A 20,658-nucleotide genomic window follows, 5' to 3' on the forward strand; every position below is an offset into this window, starting at 1 on the left:
TTAATCTAGAAGCAGCTTACAGCAACTAGGTAATCAATGACAGGGTTATGTTTGTTTTTAAACCACACCACATCAATTAATAACAAGAATGACCTTTCACAGAGAAGAGAGGTCATTTTGTAGAATAGGAGGATATGACATTATGTAACACCAGAATGTAATAAAGTATTAAGCATCTGAAAGAATTTCACTTATGTTTGGTAATTATACATAAAGGCTGTTTTGTCTTAAGACACATTACACAGTAAGACATAACATACTACAACAACATCAAGTTTCTTGTAAGTTTAAAACCTTCATTAGCAACTTAATAAGTAAAATGTTTGCAAATTCTTCTAGGCTATAAAGAGTATTACATTATTTAGGTGGCTGCCTCCTGACAAAGTCTAGCTCTTGTTCTTTGTTAACAAAAACCAAACTCATCAGCCTGCAACTACTTCTAAGTGAAGTGGAGCACTATTTCTTTTCGGTATTCAACTTAAAAGATCTCTGGCCAGCAGACTAAAATGTTTGTTTTATAATTGCACGCTGAACTATGATAGTTTGTTTCCAGATGGTGCCCTTCCTTCAACCTGCACACAATCTCTCCTTGTTCGAAACTATTCAACCTCCTGCTGATCCCACCCCCCTATTTAAGGCTACAAAGAGGAAATCCTAAGGAGGAGATTCCCGCCCCCAGTCTCCAGCAATTTTTGGTGATGTAATATGTGGGCTGAACTTGAGTCTACTGAGAAAGAGGGAATCACTATTCAGGGGTACTGTATATACAATCTGGGTCAGCTGCAGCTGGTTACTGCATTTCTCCATGTGGCAGACAGAGCAAAGCCACAACGCTTTCTCTGCTGGATTAAAGAAGGCCCACAGACCAGAACTTCCACTATACTACTTAAAATTACATAGGTGGCTTGTCAAATTCAATTGATTAGTATTGTAAAAGGAAAAAGAAGTTCCTTCTTACAGCTTGGATTCAACGGTCCAAAACAAAAATGCAGCTGCCATTAAAGTCACAGATGAACAAACTTCTACACTGATTTTTAAAATCAAGAATAAGGGCAGCAAGTTTCTGGATTCACTGTATCAACAGATAACAAAAAGGTATTTAACATTTCTTTCATTTAAGAATATTATGTATAGCAAATGCATAACTATTTTATATTTGTAGTAGAAATTTCAGAATCTTTTACTAAACAAAGACCTTTGGAATATTCTACAGTTTATCTCATCTGAAAAAGGTTTTATCTTGCAACTTGACATAAAAATAATTAAGTACTGTGCAATGGTTAATGCATTATTTGAGGTTCAATTTAATGATAGTGTATATGATTACAGACTGATACATGCATGCCATGCTGGGTTTCTGAAAACAAGTGCTTTAGTGACAGCAGAAAGAAATTTTAACAAGTAACAGATTAAATGTATAAGGCTTATAGCACAATGATTAAAAACAAAGGAATACAAACTAAATAGTCGTGAACACAATTAGTTTCTCTTCCTGCAGCTACAGCGTGTGTGCTTAAGATACACGTAAACTGTTGGATTTCTCAGAGTGAAGTCATAAAACAAAGCTAAGATATAAAAATAGTTGAAAGTCTTTGCAACAAAATCTCTATTACAGTATAACCAAATATTAAGCAGAAATTCTTGTACAGATTTAAGATTAATCTATGGCATTTCTTGTTCCAACTCAAAAATTTTAAATAGCTTTCCAGGCTTACATGTAATAGTAATTTAATTTGGATGACAGAAATTAAACTTACTACAAATGGAATCACTTGGAAAAGCTAAGTTATTGATATACACACAAAAGCACTATGTAAGTAGTCAGTATTAACAACAGAAAATAAGAACCCAGAAGATGTAATTAAATTCATGACTAAAAGGCCAAAAATATGTAATATTTTAGATAGAAATAATTTTGTTAAGCACACATAAGAGGTTTCCTTCAATATTCTATCTGGGAGCTTTTTTTACATGCATTATAAAAACTATTAAAGATAAAATTACTCATTACCAATAGTATGCCTTAAACCAAAGACACTTAAGTTTGTTAGATTTGGGGCTCCTTTGGCCTTGTAAAAATTAAAGATATTAATGGTTAAGAATCTTGAATAAGCAAATAATGGTAAAGCTAAAATTTTTTCCAACTTTGCTTTCATGTCCTTTCCTTAAAGATTTAAAACTGTAAATACTGGCAGGATTTCTGTTAAACACATATTTTACAAGAAATTCTAACAAAATTTCCAAGCAACAGTGGATCTGAAATACTGTCATCTCTCTTTTTTGTTGTTGCATGCTATGGAAAGTGCAGGACTTCATTAAGCCTCAGTTCTTACTGACGCGGTCTTAAGGCAGGCATTTAATCTGAACCCCAAATCACACAGATAACTATTTATCCTTTTCTTAAATATATCAAGGGGATTAGATTGTTCTCAAGTTTCTTCCCAGAACATATTTCACAATCTAGAAATTCTTTATCTAACATATCCTGAATGCTTCATAAATTTAACTTCATTGCCTCATGCTGTTTTCAGTGCATGACACAGCCAGTTAAATGCCTCTATGAGTTTACCATCTGAAAGGAGGCAAATCTTGACTTTCGTTTCTTCTCTCTACTAGCTGGCAATATAGCAACTATGAAGAGAAAAGCTACTAATAAAATTAACCCAACGCATAGAAGACTTTTTTTTTCTCTTCTAAAAACAACTAAGTAAAGACTTAGATTTAAACGTAAGTATTCTATAACTAATTTATAACATTCTCTTGGGGCCTAGGAAAATTTTAACATATACAGAAAGTTTTATGAGGTAACATAGATTTATGGATCTTTTGCTTCAAAACTGAACATATGTGAGAAAATATTAAATAAGAGAATGTTTTTAGAAAACATAACAGTAAATGTATTTTTAAAACCAGTTCTTTACTCCTGACGTAGCTAGTCTACTACTTAAGAAATGTGGCTCCTTGCCCTGCTTTAAGTGACAGTGAGGCCAATACTTCTGTATTTATTAAAAAAAATTATATTTATTTTAAAACTAAACTTTTAGTTGCCTCCTTTAAATGCTAATTTAGATCACTTTCTCTTATCGTAAACAGTGATTTATCTTACGATTTAATCTTATAGGAACCACAATGAGCCAAGGCAGAATACACACAAGGAAGCTGTTTTTATTTTAATTTAGATTAGCATTTTGGTGTTTTTTGTTCTTCAGTGACAACACTGATGCAAAGTCCTAACAGCAGTCTTGGATGATGCGCTTTTAGCTGTTCTATAAAAATCTGTGTCTGGTATTAATACAAGCTATTCAATCAGAATATTGCTCATAAAATTCTATTTGTTTTAGAGTTTTATATTACTTCCTGCATTTTCCTTGTTTTGGTGGTTTATTTCATAGTAAATATTATTTAAGTAAAATAACTTTATGATCTAAGAGTTTCCATTCTAGTATTAAAACGAACGGACTTCAGCAGTGGTAAGTTAAATTAAATATACAGGAAAAATGATACGCATGTGCCCAGGAGGATGACGGCTTTTATTTTCTTGTCCCTAGTTTTTAAAATAACCCATATCTAAATTCCACGAATCTGGAGATATCATAAATGTTTTATCGGTTTTTGGTATAGGTAACTCCTATACAGTAAAAGTCTACTTTTAAAAATAAAATAGATGACTGTTTGTCTAAATTTTCTATATATGTCAGAAAGCAAGGTATGAAAACATAAAAAGCTAAAAAAATACCCATGTGTGCTTTGGCTATCAGTCAGCAAAAGAAGGCCTTGATAGAAATACAGATTGTTATGTCCTCCCTATTTTTTGTTTTCATTCCCTCTCTTGTTAGTAAAATAATAATAATTCTCCAGACTCCATCTATATTTGCCTTATTTTCATTATCTACCCATTTTGAAGACATTATTCAATTGAAAAATACCAAAAAAAGAACATGGTTTTAGAAAGTGAAAGTAGCAGTAGTCTTCATGACGACAGCATAAGAGTCTATATTTCATTGACATGACCTTTGTTTTCGGGAGGGGTCCATAATCATAGGTTAGATATATAACTATCAGCTGACAGAATACATATGGAAGGAAAGAAATTGCTGCAGAAGAGTCTGAGATGCAAAAAAATGATTTGGCAGAACGTGGACACAAATTCTACCAAAAATTATCCATAAATACTTTTGCATAATTAAGTAACTGGTCAATGAAAAGGGATATAAACCAGGAAAAGGCAGTGAAAAACAAGAAACATAAACTTAAGACTCCTCTGTGGTTATGACATGACTAGGGTACAAATCATAGGTCTAGAAAAGTTAGGAGTAGAAGGTTTAAATCCCATTTGAGTGATTTAGCTTCTCAAGGATTTTCCTCCTTTATAAAACGATACAGCATTACTTCAGTGTTATAAATGCAAATAGTTAACATGTGTTAAGCTACATAAATATAAGGGATTGAAAACATGAACTCTGAAGTCTTCAGCCTGGATTAAAATTCTCGCTCCATCACTATGAACCTGGGTGACTCTAGATAATAAGGTACTTAACTTTTGGACGCCAAGTTTTCCATCTGAAAGTGGGGATCATAATAACCTACTTCACAGGGTTGTGGTGATAAGTAAAACATGAAAATGGCTTAAAACAGTGCCTAACACTGAACAAGCACTCAATAAATATTAATTACTGTTATTGTGTTGTTATTAATAACAGGCATAAACAACTTAGGAGCTGGTTTCTTAAATCAAGAAACAGGTACTTATGTGGAAATTTGGACAGAAAAGCTCTGTCTTAGGGTATCCACTGCCATCCTTCGAAAACGGCAGGTATCAAGTTCGCAAGAGTGAAAAGGTGGCCTGTACTAGACCAGGCTTGTTAGTAGATCTGATGGAGTGAACATACCTTACCCATTCTACTGCTGCTACTCTTGTGGGAGGTAACTAGAGAGAAAGGAAAAAGTCTTGGCTCTTGAAATTGTTTCCTCAGAAGAATTTGTACTATAAAGAAGTATTTCTCATCTGCTACAGCAAAAATGAAACATTCTAAGCACATATTTTAGTATATGTGCTGCTGCTATAAATACTGACTATGGGTCAGAGAACCCGATCTAGACCTGGTTCTAATCCTTGTGTGGCCTTAGCCTTCAACACGCACAGAGTACAAAGAGGTTCTTGAATGATAGGGTCTCTAAGGCATTTCCAACTCTGACATTCATATTCAATTACAGATACGTTTCTTTCCTTGGTAATGGTTGTAGAAAATTACTAACATTTTACTAAAATACAGTTCAGTAGGACTTCTGTTAGAAGAACAAACCTGCTGAATCATCTATAAGCTTAGATTACATATAATTACAGTTCAGGAAATATAATTACCCACAATGACAATGAGCATTCTATCATTCTAAAACCTGTCACTAATCCCAAAAGGAGACGCTATAAAAATAAAAAGCATATGATGCTAAAACTATCTGGGTTTAGATTTGCCTAAAATCTTTAACTTTATTGAACATTTTAATGAAGACGACATCATTTATTACAGAAGTTCAATTTAATTGGAATTGTATGGTATGAATCTAAAACATTGGCTAGTAAAGTCACCTGGTAATTTTAATACTAGTTAGGCAAGAATGTTTTAATTAATGCCTTACAAACACTGTGTACCATTTTCATAGTCTTAAGAGTGAGCTTTTTAAAGGTAAGAAAGCTATCTTATCAGGGTCTCAAAAGCCTCAACAGCACTAGCAGTGTACCTTTGCACAGAGTGGACACTGACCAAAATCTGCTCAATAAACTGGGTAACAAAAAGGATTACAATAAGGTGGTAGCTGGAAGAGTTATTCTCTGAAACCTAATCTTTAAACAAATGCCAAAGTATTACAACTTAATATTAAATTTAAGAAATTAATAGTTAATTCTAGCCTAATCTATTAACACCAATAAATATTCAGTTTTTCCCTCAGATAGTTTTTAATATTACTGACTTTAACCTAGATTAATATGAATTCTTTTTGCTTTTTCCCCTTCACTGATTTGTTTTTCAAAAGACATCATTTTACAACCTCATTTCAAAATGAAGGCTTTTACCTGGACCCTAGGTGTGCTATTCTTCCTATTAGTGGACGCTGGACATTGCAGAGGTGGACAGTTAAAAATTAAAAAAATAAACCAGAGAAGATACCCTCGTGCCACAGATGGTAAAGAGGAAACAAAGAAATGTGCATACACATTCCTGGTACCTGAACAAAGAATAACAGGGCCAATCTGTGTCAACACCAAGGGGCAAGATGCAAGTACCATTAAAGACATGATCACCAGGATGGACCTTGAAAACCTGAAGGATGTGCTCTCCAGGCAGAAGCGGGAGATAGATGTTCTGCAACTGGTGGTGGATGTAGATGGAAACATTGTGAATGAGGTAAAGCTGCTGAGAAAGGAAAGCCGTAACATGAATTCTCGTGTTACTCAACTCTACATGCAACTATTACATGAGATTATCCGTAAGAGGGATAATTCACTTGAACTTTCCCAACTGGAAAACAAAATCCTCAATGTCACCACAGAAATGTTGAAGATGGCAACAAGATACAGGGAACTAGAGGTGAAATACGCTTCCTTGACTGATCTTGTCAATAACCAATCTGTGATGATCACTTTGTTGGAAGAACAGTGCTTGAGGATATTTTCCCGACAAGACACCCATGTGTCTCCCCCACTTGTCCAGGTGGTGCCACAACATATTCCTAACAGCCATCAGTATACTCCTGGTCTGCTGGGAGGTAACGAGATTCAGAGGGATCCAGGTTATCCCAGAGATTTAATGCCACTACCTGATCTGGCAACTTCTCCCACCAAAAGCCCTTTCAAGATACCACCGGTAACTTTCATCAATGAAGGTGAGTTACCTCTTACTGTAAAAATGGGAGTATGAGGTTTATATTTTTATGCTTTATGAAACAATGCTCATAACAAATGCTTATTCTTCATTTTGCGATGTTATACATGTACATTAAAATTTCTATTGTTTTTTATTAATATCAAGAATTGAACTTAAATATATCTCCTCTTCCAGCTCTGAAGTTCTAGGAGTTTATAAAAACTTAATGTATTCTGTGAAAAAAATCAGTCTTCCATCCAAATTCTTATGATCGAGGGACTACTATTCTTGAAACAGGAATAAGTACATGCTCCACTCCGAACCACTCCTGCGCACCATAACCATCCTATCAGCTTCTAGCTAGGTCGTCGCTGCTACCTGACAATTCTTTTATTTACTTCCTGCTGCTTGTACATCTTCTTCTTCAAAAGAAACATGTAAAATTTTGCTTTCACTCTCTTCAAGCTGTAATTACACCTCATTATCTCCACTCTCAGCAGATGACTCATCTACTACTATACTGAGTGAGTCTAATCAGGTCCTGGGTTTTGTTCTTTCTTATCTTGAAAGCAGCTGTACAAAAGCCATGCCTTCTTGCCCTCAGCCTCAAGAAAAGGTATCCCTCCTATTTTCCAAGGCTAAACAATTAGTACTGTGTATCCTAAGAAACATAAATGTTCATTACTATTAAAAAAAACTATTGCATTGATCATGCATGATTCCAAACTCTACTTTTAAATTTCATTTCTTTCTCTCTTCATGCATTCAATCTCAGTCACTGATCTAGGTGTCCAGAAAACAAAGATGAATAATTCATCTTTGTTTCAGTTTACTAAACCCACTGCTAACTTTCTGAATTCAGTATTTTATGTTTATTTTACACTTGCATCCATTTTCTCATAACTCATTCCCCAGAATCCTTTACAAGCTGATTTGCTTCCTTAGAGTGGAAGGGAAAACCCAGATGCCCCAAAGCAATGAGTAAATAAATTGCAGCTCATTCACTTATTGAAAAGGCAGGACATAAAACATATACTATGAAATAATTTTAAACAGTAACAATAAAAACACAGACTAAAGACTGGAAAGACATATATCACGAAGTGGTTTCATCTCTGTGTCAGTGAATACCACTTGGCTATTCACAGCCCTGCCTTCCTGGCCTTCTACATTTTAATATTCTTCCTTCCTTCCTATTTCTTCAGGTCCTTCACTGGCATCTTCTTCCTTCTATGCCTTAAAGTCTTTCTTCAAGATATTCTACTTCAGAATATCTTGGCTTCAAGTATCACCACTGCTCAGATGATTCCTGAATGGAGCTCTCCCTCCTGATTTAACCAAAGCTAGATGTTTGCATTTGGATATTTCACCATTACCTCACATGCTACTGCTTTCTTTATTGAAACACCTTCTTTCAGCTTATCTGTCAATTTAGCAGATCTCAAGGCTTAACGCAAATAATACCTTTGATGTTATGACTTCCCAGATTCAAACAAACAAACCTAGGTGGCTTTTTCCCCAAATCACTGACTATTTCTTTTTTTTTTTTTTTTTATTATACTTTAGGTTTTAGGGTACATGTGCACAATGTGCAGGTTTGTTACATATGTATCCATGTGCCATGTTGATTTCCTGCACCCATTAGCTCGTCATTTAGCATTAGGTATATCTCCTAATGCTGTCCCCGCACCCCCCACCCCCCACCCCACAACAGTACCCGGAATGTGATGTTCCCCTTCCTGTGTCCATGAGTTCTCATTGTTCAATTCCCACCTATGAGTGAGAACATGCGGTGTTTGGTTTTTTGTCCTTGCGATAGTTTACTGAGAATGATGTTTTCCAGTTTCATCCATGTCCCTACAAAGGACACGAACTCATCATTTTTTATGGCTGCATAGTATTCCATGGTGTATATGTGCCACATTTTCTTAATCCAGACTGACTATTTCTTAAACATGTTTTCTATATGATATTACACTGAAGTTATTTATTTATACGTCTGTCTCCTTGCTGGTCTGAATGCTTCTGGAAGATAGTTAACTGTCTTTTCACCATTTGATCTCAACATCTCTGTTTTGATTAATGTTGTCATCCATTTCTAAATGAGCTTGGCTCATCTTTGATACTTCCCCAGCTGCCCCATACACAGTCCACTGAATTCTACCCATGTCTCCTTTTTGGTCTCTTGTGTGCATGTCCCTCATTTCTATTCAGAACCAGAACTCTCATTTAGATTCAAATGATCCACAGCAGCAGCTAGAAGACAAAGACTCCGTAGGCTACCAGCTGTGTGACCTTAGGGGAAAGAAAATTATCTGTGCCTCAGTTTCCTTACCTGTGAAATGGGAATTACAGTATTTACCTCATAAGATTTAACAATTGAAGAGTGCTTAGAACAGGCCTGGCACTCAAATGTTAGTTCTTACTATGAACTGTATAATAGCTTGCCAACTGGTGTTAACTCTGTTTTCTCTATCAAAATATATTTACATTGCCAGCAGATCCATCTTCTTAAACTACTCACATATCTGCTTCTGCAAACAGAAAAAGTCCAATTTGCTTAGTCTGGCTAAGAATAATGTCCTCCTAAAGAATCAAGCCTACTTTCCTAGCGGACCTTCCACTAGTTTCCTTCACAAAAACCGTCTGTTCCAATAAAATAAATCCATTCATTTTCCCCTAAATATTTTCATGCTTTCTGCCTACTCAAAGAATAAGACTCAAGCCAAACTAACCAACTAACCAACCAAATAAATAAATTAATTAATTAAAAAAATGCAACTCCTCCTTGAGGCCCTTGTTGATGCCCACAGGTTTGAAGTGATTGTTCCTCTCCATGAATACCTCTACTCTCTGTAACATACATAAGACATTTTGTATAGTTCCTCTTGAATTATCAGTTATCTTTACATACACTCAGAATATATCTAACTAAGAGGCTTTCCAACTATATTATACGCTCCTTCCTGGTAGATGGTTACTGTGTCTTATCTGCAGTTGCTAAATATGTGTTAGCTGATTTGGTGACATTTTTATAGAGCTTAAAATTGTCATTCTAAAGGCCCTCATGAAAGTAATTTAATATATTATATCATATTGGATTTGTTCATTTTATACTGTTCTAAGTTACAGTAGCAACAGGCCAGAGTATCATTAAGTTAGGTAAATGATTATCATTATTAATATCCTCACCGGGCATGGTGGCTCACGCCTGTAATCTCAACACTTTGGGAGGCCGAGGCAGATGGATCACTTGAGGTCAGGAGTTTGAGACCAGCCTGGCCAACATGGTGAAACCCCGTCTCTACTAAAAATACAAAAAATTATTGAGCGTGGTAGTGCGTGCCTGTAATCCTAGCTATTCAGGAGGCTGAGGCAGGAGAATCACTTGAACCCGGGGGGTGGAGGTTGCAGTGAGCCGAGATCACACCACTGCACTCCAGCCTGGGCGACAGAGTGAGACTCAAAAAACAACAACAAACAAACCTCAATCCCTTTGATTTCCAAAGGAAAATGCGGGGTATAAAGTGACTCACTGGGTATAGAAATAAAAAACAAAAAAAAATTGCTTTTGATATCCTTTAAAAATTTTGTTTTATGTAAGCTTTTATATAATTTATCAGTAGTTTGTATACGTAAGTTATAAATAAACATAATTGAGCTGTGTGAATTTTTTTTAACTGATGAGGTATACAATTATGTAAGTATGAAGACAACTGCCATGGAGTACTCTATGTGATCCCTGAAGCTTGAGTGGATGGTATAACCAATTCTAGCAGAAATCACTATTCACATTTTTAAACACTGACAAACTTTTCTAAGAAAATGTTTATACAAAATGAAACATACCAATTCTGTTTTAGTATATACTTAGCATTAGTACAAAAAAAAAAAAACCCACTAATGCTACAGAATTAAACCTCATATTAGGGATTTAGTATGTCAAAAGTCCTCTTAAACACATTTTGTTTTAATGAAAAAATGGTGTACCTATCCCCAATGAACCTTTCTTTAACGCAAAAATTAAGGGCAGATAACTTTTTCTGTTATTCATTATTTGTTTTATGTAAACATTAACTTTTTATTTTATTCTATAAATGTTGATCTCTTAAATTCAAACGGATAATTTGCTACACCATAAGAATTACTACACTAATTAGTACATTAAGGAAAATATAAGGGAAAGAGCATGGAATTAAGAACACCTGGTTCCACCATTACCTTTGTTATGTGACCTTGGGTAAGTCACTGCCAGTTTGTGTTTTCTCATTTGCCCAATGAGTGTGCTGGACTGGATTATTCTAATATCCTTTTCAAATTCGAATATTCTGTGATTCTTACTAAATTACTATAAGCAACAACAAATAGGCTGGCTATTTTCTTTACACAATGTGCTCAATTATTCACTTATGTTATTTTTACATCTCTCTGGAAAAAAATGTCTCAGGCTGTTTAGGTGTTTGCACAAAAAGGGTAAAGATGGATGGCTACTGGTGTACTTATGTATGCTCTGGCACCAAGAAATTCCTATTACTGTACTTTACATGGAGGTACGTGGTCATTCTAAAGTCTCTACATGCATAAGGTGAAAATACACAACAATGTATATTTTAAGAGGTGTTTAGCCAGTTACAAAAGATAAACACTGTATGACTCCACTTATATGAAGTATTTAGAGTGGTCAAATTCATAGACAGAAAGTAGAATTGTGGTTGCCAGATGTTAGGCGGAGGGTGAATGGGGAGTTGTTTAATGGTTAATAGTTACAGTTTTGCAAGATGAAGAGTTCTGGAGAAGGATGGTGGTGATGACTGTACAATATAAATGTTCTTAATGCCAATAAACTGTACATTTAAAAATGGTGAAGACAGTAATTATGCATATCACATTTTATAAAAGGTGTTAGGACAATCTTTTATTTTCTTTGAAAATGTAACAAAAATCTACCTCAAAAAACCCATGAAGTTATAAAAAAATAGTATTTAGATAAAAAACATTTTTCAAACACATTATCTTCTTCTCTACCTTAAAAACAAAACGTTTGAGAATGTAATAATACACCTGACAAGTTGCAAATCAATGAAATTCTTAACTAATAATGTTATTTGGTGTCTGCATTTTGGGTTAGTCTTTTATAAAAAAAATACTCTTTTACAAATAGCACATTTATAAAAACAAGTTTATTCCTTGTAGGAGAGCTGAGTGGAGAAAGTTCCTTCACCATGTGTAAAAGCATAGATCTGAATATCAGTAAACCTGGATTCTGGCAAAGCTTTCTGGGGTCCAGTTGCCTCTTTTGTAAAATAAATTGTAGTGATGATTAAATGAGGGGGTACAGGTAGAAGTGCTTTGTGTATGGGCCGAGACGGGTGGATCACGAGGTCAGGAGATCAAGACCATCCTGGCTAACATGGTGAAACCCCGTCTCTACTAAAAATACAAAAAAATTAGCCGGGCATGGTGGCGGGCACCTGTAGTCCCAGATACTCGGGTGGCAGAGGCAGGAGAATGGCGTGAACCTGGGAGGCAGAGCTTGCAGCGAGCCGCGATCGCGACACTGCACTCCAGCCTGGCGACAGAGCGAGACTCTGTCTCAAAAAAAAAAAAAAAAGAAGTGTTTTGTGTATGACGTGGCATGGTTTGACCATCATTAATCATTGCATATTTTGTACACTTCCCTTTATGTGTCTTTCCTTGTCATATTAGGTATATGAGGACATAAATGGTAAGCTTAAAAAGTTAAAACTTCGTAATGACAGGCGCCTGTAATCCCAGCTACTTGGGAGGCTAAGACAGTAGAATTGCTTGAACTCGGGAGGCGGAGGTTGCAGTGAGCCGAGATCGTGACACTGCACTCCAGCCTGGCGACAGAGCGAGACTCCGTCTCCAAAAAAAAAAAAAAAAAAAAAGTTAAACTTGGAAAGTAGTCATTAGAAACTAAAAATATGCTTTTTAGTGGTAGGCTTATTTTAAATCACCAAATATTTACATTTTTCAAATTATAATGCTTCTTAATACACTTTTTAGGTATAATTAAATCTGGCTTCTCAAGAATAAAGCTTGAAATTTTCTATTTGTCATTAATTTCTATCAAGCAATGTTCTTTATGGTACAGAAAAAGCAGTGAAAACATTTAAGATAGGGACAATAGAGAATCTAATTTTAGGGCAGAAAGTAAATAAGATTTTCAAGTAATAATGAGAAAATATTTCTGCTAGGATCAACAATATACACTGGACTAGGACAGGTTAATGGTATGTTTATAAAAATAAATACAAACAAATACTGAATTCTGATATTTAATATCTTTACTGAGGAGAAAAATTTTATCCATATATTCTGGAAAAGAACTTCAACTACATTTCCCCGTCTAACAGATATCCAACTGTAAACACAAAGCCCACTGCAAAACATGGGTTGAAAATTAAAGCTGAAGATAATCTTAAATTTGCATAATTGAAGTTTTATCAAATCAAAGCTGGATTCAGAAAACCAGAACTCTCCATTTTGCTTTAAACATCTGAGTGTCTATTAAATAGCAAAAAATGAGTATAGCTCTATGGAACAAATGATACTTGACAAATATTCTGTCCACATTCAGAACACTGATGTTTCTAAATATTCTGCAGCAAAGTAAATAACCTAATAAAGTCCAACCTTTGAATATATACTTAAATGTAAACTGTCAAAACTATACTCAAATGAATGCATAGTAAACATTTACGAAAATGATATTCACAGAATAAGCAATACAAAGATAACATTTATAGAATATGCAAATTTATAAAATGAGATATTTATATGTTGTAACAAAACTACTTTCATGTGTGCATTAACTATAACACGAATAGATTTTAAAGTAAGAGCAATGCTCCTCAGAGATCTCAGCTAGTTCTTAGACTTTGCTACCATGTGCGCTACATAACTCCATCAGAGTACTCGTCATATTATAGTGGAATTCTCTCTTTCTTGCGACTTCTCCCACCCTCCACTTGACTCTAAAACAGTCCTTAGCCTGTAGTAGATGCAGAGAAGACATTTCTTGAAAGAATAATGCAGAACTAAGGGAATTCTGGGAACCACGCCTACTAGGAATCACGTAGTTTTGTATCTACATATCTGAATTCCTAAGTGGGCTCAAACTGTGGATACATACTGAAAGATAAAGTCCTTGCCTATGCATACTGTAAGTAAACAATTATACTACCTGCATTACACACAATAATCTAAGTATGAACCTGGGAGTCATAATTCACTTTTCCTTCCATCTCACTCCCACATAAGAAATTAAAATGCTGTAAATTTCATCTTTTCTGAAATATAGGCTCTTTACCCTTCTTCCTACTTGACTACAATGCAAGTTTCTATAATGTGAAGTAGCCCATATGTGACTAGTGAAAAGGAGAATAATGGTAGCAAAATAGAGAGGTTATACTGGTTTACATGGGATTTTTTCCAAGCATATTAATGTTTTGTGCCACAGGTAACTGCAGCTGAATACAAATTATGTTAAGAGCTAAAATTAGCTACTATTTTTAATGCATGAATTTGCAGAACATGGTTTTTCAGTAATATTTATCTGCAGTAGAAATGACTGTACATTCATCTTTGATGAGCTATATTAAATTTATTAAATAAGCAGATATTAAATAAGCTACTTTATTAAATAAGCTACTTTATTAAATAAGCTACAATTATGTGTTAAGATGAGGAATAAAGGAGAAACGAAAGAACGAACAATTACTGATGATGACTAGTTTGTTAGGTATAGTGTTAAGGGCTCTGAATACTTTCACTAAGTTGAGTCTATCCCAGGAGCACAAAGTTGGTTTAACATTCAAAATACAATCAATGTAAAGGCTGGGTGGAGTGGCTCATGCCTGTAATCCCAACACTTTGGGGGTCTGAAGTCCGAGGATCACTTGAGACCTGGAGTTCAAGACCACCCTGGGCAATGTACCAAGACCTCATCTCTCAAAAAAAAAAAAAAAAAAAAATTAGCCAGGCATGGTGACACTTGCCTGTAGTCTTAGCTACTTGGGAGGCTGAGGTGGGAGGATCACTTGAGCCCAGGAGTTTGAGGCTGTGGTGAGCTATGACTACACCACTGCACTCCAGCCTGGGCAACAGGCTCCAGAAAAAAACAAAACCCAAAACCATGTATATATATCTGGCAAAGTATAGATAACACATTTCTCAAAATTTCAACAATCCTATTATCCTTATAGTACAGAAATTCTTACAAGGATAAAACTATTACCCTTATAGTACAGAACTTCACTTGACTAAACTCTCACATATTTCTAGTAAAATATAAAATTTGACAATCAGAATTTTTATACATTCTTTGTTCTAATATATATATATTTTGTTCTTATATATATTACACTTTTTTGTTCTAATATATATTAGATATTATATAAAATATATGTATATTCAATGTAATTTGTGTATTAACAAACAACAAAAAGAAAAACCCTATCATCATCTCAGTAGGCAGATAAAAAGCCTTTGATTCCTGTGATGTGTCTAGTTAGAAAAGAAATTAAAAAAGAAAAAAGATTTTAAAAGCCTTTGAAAAAATCCAAAATCCATTCATGATAAAAACTCTCAGCAAACTTGGAACTGCAAGGACAATAATTTTAAAGTAGTGGTTATAGCTATTTTCAATGTCTTAAAGGAAAATATGTTTACAATGAATGCAAAGATAGGGCATTTCAAAAGAGAAATAAAAACTATAAAAAATCAAATTGCAACTCTAGAACTAAAAAATACAATACCTAAAATAAATATAACCCAAGAAAGACACCATAAATAAGGCTTTCCAGTTTCTCAAATTTTTACTAGTCTGTACTACTTATGGACATTGCATTATAATTTTTAAAAATTTAAGAGAGAAAAATATCAATGAACTATAATAAACATCTGGACTAGAGAAACTGATGTCCTCTTGATTTTTGCGTGTAGTTTTCAATTTCCTTGTATTTAAAATGAGAAATTTAATGAGCAAAAAAATTACAGACAGTTTTCTAAGGGTTTAAACACTGATGACATGAAGTAAAAAAAAAAAAAAAAAGTCTCTATCCTCAAGCAACAATCTACAAGGAAGAGCTCATAGTCTCTAAGAACCCCTTCTATTGTTATAGTTGTGTAACTACCTAATGAGATTAATTCTATCCCAGTAAGACCCAAAAGGAATACTGTACATATCTGGCAAAGTACAGATAACAGATTTCTTAAAATTTCAACAATCCTATTATCCTTATAGTACAGAAATTCTTGTAAGAACTTTACTTGACTAAACTCTCACATATTTCTAGTAAAATATAAAATTTGACAATCAGAATTTTTATACATTTTTGTTCTAAGAGATCTTTAGGGTAATTCTTTTTTCTAAATCCATTAATATATTTTGCATGTTTATAAAAAAGGCTCGAAACACTGGAAAAGGATGAAACTGAAGAATATTCACCTGATCAAAAAATGTGGAAATCTCAAGTTCAAGAGTCAGACACCCTAAAAGTAACTTCACAAAATGTGTTGTCATTTGTAAAATTTGAAGAAATTATTAGTGGATTAAAAATGGAGAATATCTAAAACTATGAAATAACATGAGGGCAAATGCATGCAACACAGCAGTTCAGGGCAGGGACTCTGGGATTAGACAAGGATTTATGCCTAGGGTTTACCATCTTCTATGATACATGACCTTAGTTAATTGTTCTATCTCTAGAACATCTGTAAACTATCACCAGGTAACTGTAGGTTAAATCAGAAAATTACTATTAGTCATACAGATTGATACAACTCTTTAGATAGGCATTTATGCTAACATTCCTGAAATGTATTCTCCTGGGCTGTTAGTAAGTGTTGTTGGGGGAAATTTAAGATTCTATGAGTTTGGGCATCTGGTTTATTTCAGGGCTTTTCAGTCTTTAATATGTGAATGTACACTGAGAATTTCCAAAAGGGAAACATAATATTTTGCATTTCTAAACCTTATTTGACTGACCCCATTTGCAATGAGTATCTCAAGGTACTAGTATGTTCCACTGAAATCAAATTTCCAAAACTGTAACTTGGGTACTATGTAGGACTATGAATAAGCTGATATCCTCTGATCCAGTAGATCGATCCCTCAGCATTTTTATAATATTAAAAAATGAATTCAATAAGAATGAAGACACTTTGTGCAGTCTTTATAATAGCAAAAATCCATAAAACCTCAATGTCCAATGATAGAAGGATAAAAATATATCAATGTCAAGGATTATTATGCAGCCAGAATGGAGACTATAGCTGCATGAAAATGTTAAGACAGAATCCAATTTTCTACATGTATTAGGATTATAACAATATAAAAATACATATATGGACAAAGAAAAGAACAGATGAAAACGAAACAAATTAATGTTCCCGACAGAACCGGAGTCACCCTTTTATTTAGTTATATTTTATAATATTGTATATATGATAGACAATGGTAACTGTAAACAAAGACACAAAGGTAAGAATCTTGATTAAAAACTTTAAATATGTCTCTTCTCATATTAAGTTTGCTGATAATAAATGATATTTCAATTACAGGACCATTCAAAGACTGTCAGCAAGCAAAAGAAGCTGGGCATTCGGTCAGTGGGATTTATATGATTAAACCTGAAAACAGCAATGGACCAATGCAGTTATGGTGTGAAAACAGTTTGGATCCTGGGGGTTGGACTGTTATTCAGAAAAGAACAGATGGCTCTGTCAACTTCTTCAGAAATTGGGAAAATTATAAGGTAAATCAGTGATGCAGACCTAAGAGAAGAAAAACAAACCCATTCTTGCAATAATGCAAGAAACAAGATGCTATGCAATAAATAAGACACACAGTTAAAAATAACTATCCATATGTTTTTTCATTATCTACATCTGTCAAAAAAATGATTTCTCGTCTCTGGTTTTAGAGTCAAAATTAAATTGCAAAAAGGAAACAGAAGATACACTTTAAAATGATCCCTTTCAGTCTGGATGACTTACACTTACTACTTTACAAAGATTACTATTACGAAAAAAATGTTGGGCTCTTTAGATGAATATGAGAGACCAGGAACCCTTTTTAAGGATCTGGGTAGTATACTAGCTAATATTTTTAGTAGCTATGGATAAATTTTATTCTCATTTGCATTGTCTTATTTGTAGGATTTGAAGCTAGCTATGCAAATGAATACTGACATATCAGAAGCAAAAAACAAACAAACAAACAAAAACAGAATGACAATGTGTGGCTTATAAAACTCAAGTGACCAACTAAAATGGAAGCACACATTACCACTTAAATGGCCAATATCTTTATGCTATCGAATGTTTAAAACTTATCTATAAAAATGTTTACTATCTCTATACTTATTTATGCACTCATGTTTCTTCACTTATTAACAGAAAGGGTTTGGTAACATTGACGGAGAATATTGGCTTGGACTGGAAAATATCTATATGCTTAGCAATCAAGATAATTACAAGTTATTGATTGAATTAGAAGACTGGAGTGATAAAAAAGTCTATGCAGAATACAGCAGCTTTCGTCTGGAACCTGAAAGTGAATTCTATAGACTGCGCCTGGGAACTTACCAGGGAAATGCAGGGGATTCTATGATGTGGCATAATGGTAAACAATTCACCACACTGGACAGAGATAAAGATATGTATGCAGGTAAGTATGAAAAACTTCCATTCTTTGTAGAATCATCACCTTCTATGCATTAAATAGAATCTACTAAATATATATGCTACTAAAGTCTTTTCAGAAAGGTCAGTTTTGGTCACTGTGGCAGGAAATTTAACCTACTGAAAGAAACAGCTTTTAGGATCTCTTCTATAAGGCAATCCCAAAGTGTGATCTATGTGAAAAACAAAGTTCTGGGAAAAAAACACAAAGCAAAACAGAAACACATTCATTTGGAAATAAAGTGCAAGTGCCTACAATTCATAACAAATACTAACTGAACACCTACCACGTGCCAGGCACTGTTGTAAGTGCTGGGGATATAACAGTGAACAAAGTTCCCGCCCTTTGGAGCTTACTCACTGGAGGAGAGACAAAACAATTTGTTAGGTGGGAATAAGTACTCTCGAAAATAAAACCGAGTAAGAAAATAGAAAGTGGTGGGCAGCAAGGCCTGGGATGGGGGCTATTTTATATGGGTTCGCCAGGAAAATCTACTGTGAGAAAGCAACGTTTGAATAAAGACTTGCAAGGAGTGAAGGATGCAAGCCATTTGGATACAAGGTGTAAGAGCATTTCTTTGAGGGGGAAAACCAAGATGACTATGACATGTGGCATAGGAATAACAAGAAAGCTTGATTCAGAGGGGAAATTAATATTTTCATTAGAAAGAAACAACTAGACCATCCACATAATTTCAAATTTAGTTTTCATATGCTTTTGACTTTTTAACCCAGGTTTCTGGTCCTGATGAAGAGATTCCCTCCTTCCCTCCACCCAACAATTCTCCCCCATCCCTGCCCCAAACTGGTTTTTCTCTCCAGCTGTATTTTGGCAAACAGCACACAGGTCTCTATTTTAACCAATTTCACACTGGTAAACGAGAAAAGAAGAGAGATATGACCATAACATATATCTTATTTACAGAGACCCATTTGACTGCTGGTTTTATTTTACTTTGTATTATTTTTTGCTATTTTATTTTGACAATTCAATTTTCCTCAGACTTTTATCTTCTTCTATATCTTTCCTTCCCAATTTCTCCCTCTGTAACTCTTTCACATATAAACACTGCTTGCATCTACTCAGCTACCTAGAAAATTAAAGCCCCCTTTTTAAAAAAGCACATTTTAAGAAAGCAAAGAGCAAGAGTTAAAAAAAGGCAATTCAAGTGATCTTTCAAGCAGTTGATGCAACAGCAATCAAATAAATGAAGACATTTAAAACTGCTAAGATAAAGGTAACTGGGATTAGTAAGGGAAGTTCAAATTAAAGGTGGAATAAGTTTTTTATGATTGCAGAGTACCACACCTAGAAGAAACTTTTACGTTTATATCTATATTTTTTCCTCAAAGGAAACTGCGCCCATTTTCATAAAGGAGGCTGGTGGTACAATGCCTGTGCACATTCTAACCTAAATGGAGTATGGTACAGAGGAGGCCATTACAGAAGCAAGCACCAAGATGGAATTTTCTGGGCCGAATACAGAGGCGGGTCATACTCCTTAAGAGCAGTTCAGATGATGATCAAGCCTATTGACTGAAGAGAGACAGTCGCCAATTTAAATGACACAGAACTTCGTACCTTTCAGTTCTTAAAAATGTAAATGTTACATGTATATTACTTGGTACAATTTATTTCTACACATAAAGTTTTTAAAATGAATTTCACTGTAACTATAAAAGGGAATCTATAAATGTAGTTTCATCTGTTGTCAATTACTGCAGAAAATTATGTGTATCCACATCCTAGTTATTTTAAAAATTATGTTGACTAAATACAAAATTTGTTTTCTAAAATGTAAATATTTGCCACAATGTAAAACAAATCTAAGCTATATTTTAAATCATAAATAACATGTTCAAGATACTTAACAATTTATTTAAAATCTAAGATTGCTCTAACGTCTAGTGAAAAAAATATTTTTAAAATTTCAGCCAAATAATGCATTTTATTTATAAAAATATAGACAGAAAATTAGGGAGAAACCTCTAGTTTTGCCAACAGAAAATGCTTCTTCCATTGAATAAAAGTTATTTCAAATGAATTTGTGCCTTTCACATGTAATGATTAAATCTGAATTCTTAA

At 34.2% G+C, this 20,658-nt stretch overlaps 2 protein-coding genes across 7 annotated transcripts in view; one reads left to right on the plus strand and one right to left on the minus strand.

The window, feature by feature from the left end:
• Positions 1 to 20,658, minus strand: part of RALGPS2 (Ral GEF with PH domain and SH3 binding motif 2) — a 224,168-nt gene that overhangs the window by 68,016 nt on the left and 135,494 nt on the right. The gene's annotated exons all lie outside the window — the stretch shown is intronic.
• Positions 760 to 20,379, plus strand: ANGPTL1 (angiopoietin like 1). 2 transcript variants are annotated; one of them, XM_032160895.2, is made up of 6 exons: positions 760 to 1,095; positions 2,617 to 2,727; positions 6,034 to 6,882; positions 17,451 to 17,644; positions 18,288 to 18,558; positions 19,926 to 20,379. In XM_032160895.2, the coding sequence occupies exons 3-6, from the start codon at positions 6,060 to 6,062 to the stop codon at positions 20,111 to 20,113; spliced, it is 1,476 nt and encodes a 491-aa protein (XP_032016786.1). In that variant the 5' UTR covers positions 760 to 1,095; positions 2,617 to 2,727; positions 6,034 to 6,059; the 3' UTR covers positions 20,114 to 20,379. The 2 variants fall into 2 exon arrangements, with proteins under 2 accessions (XP_032016786.1, XP_032016787.1); XM_032160896.2 differs by lacking the exon at positions 2,617 to 2,727.

This window comes from Hylobates moloch, unplaced genomic scaffold (assembly GCF_009828535.3).
Source record: "Hylobates moloch isolate HMO894 unplaced genomic scaffold, HMol_V3 SCAFFOLD_8, whole genome shotgun sequence".
NCBI classification, from domain to species: Eukaryota; Metazoa; Chordata; class Mammalia; order Primates; family Hylobatidae; genus Hylobates; species Hylobates moloch.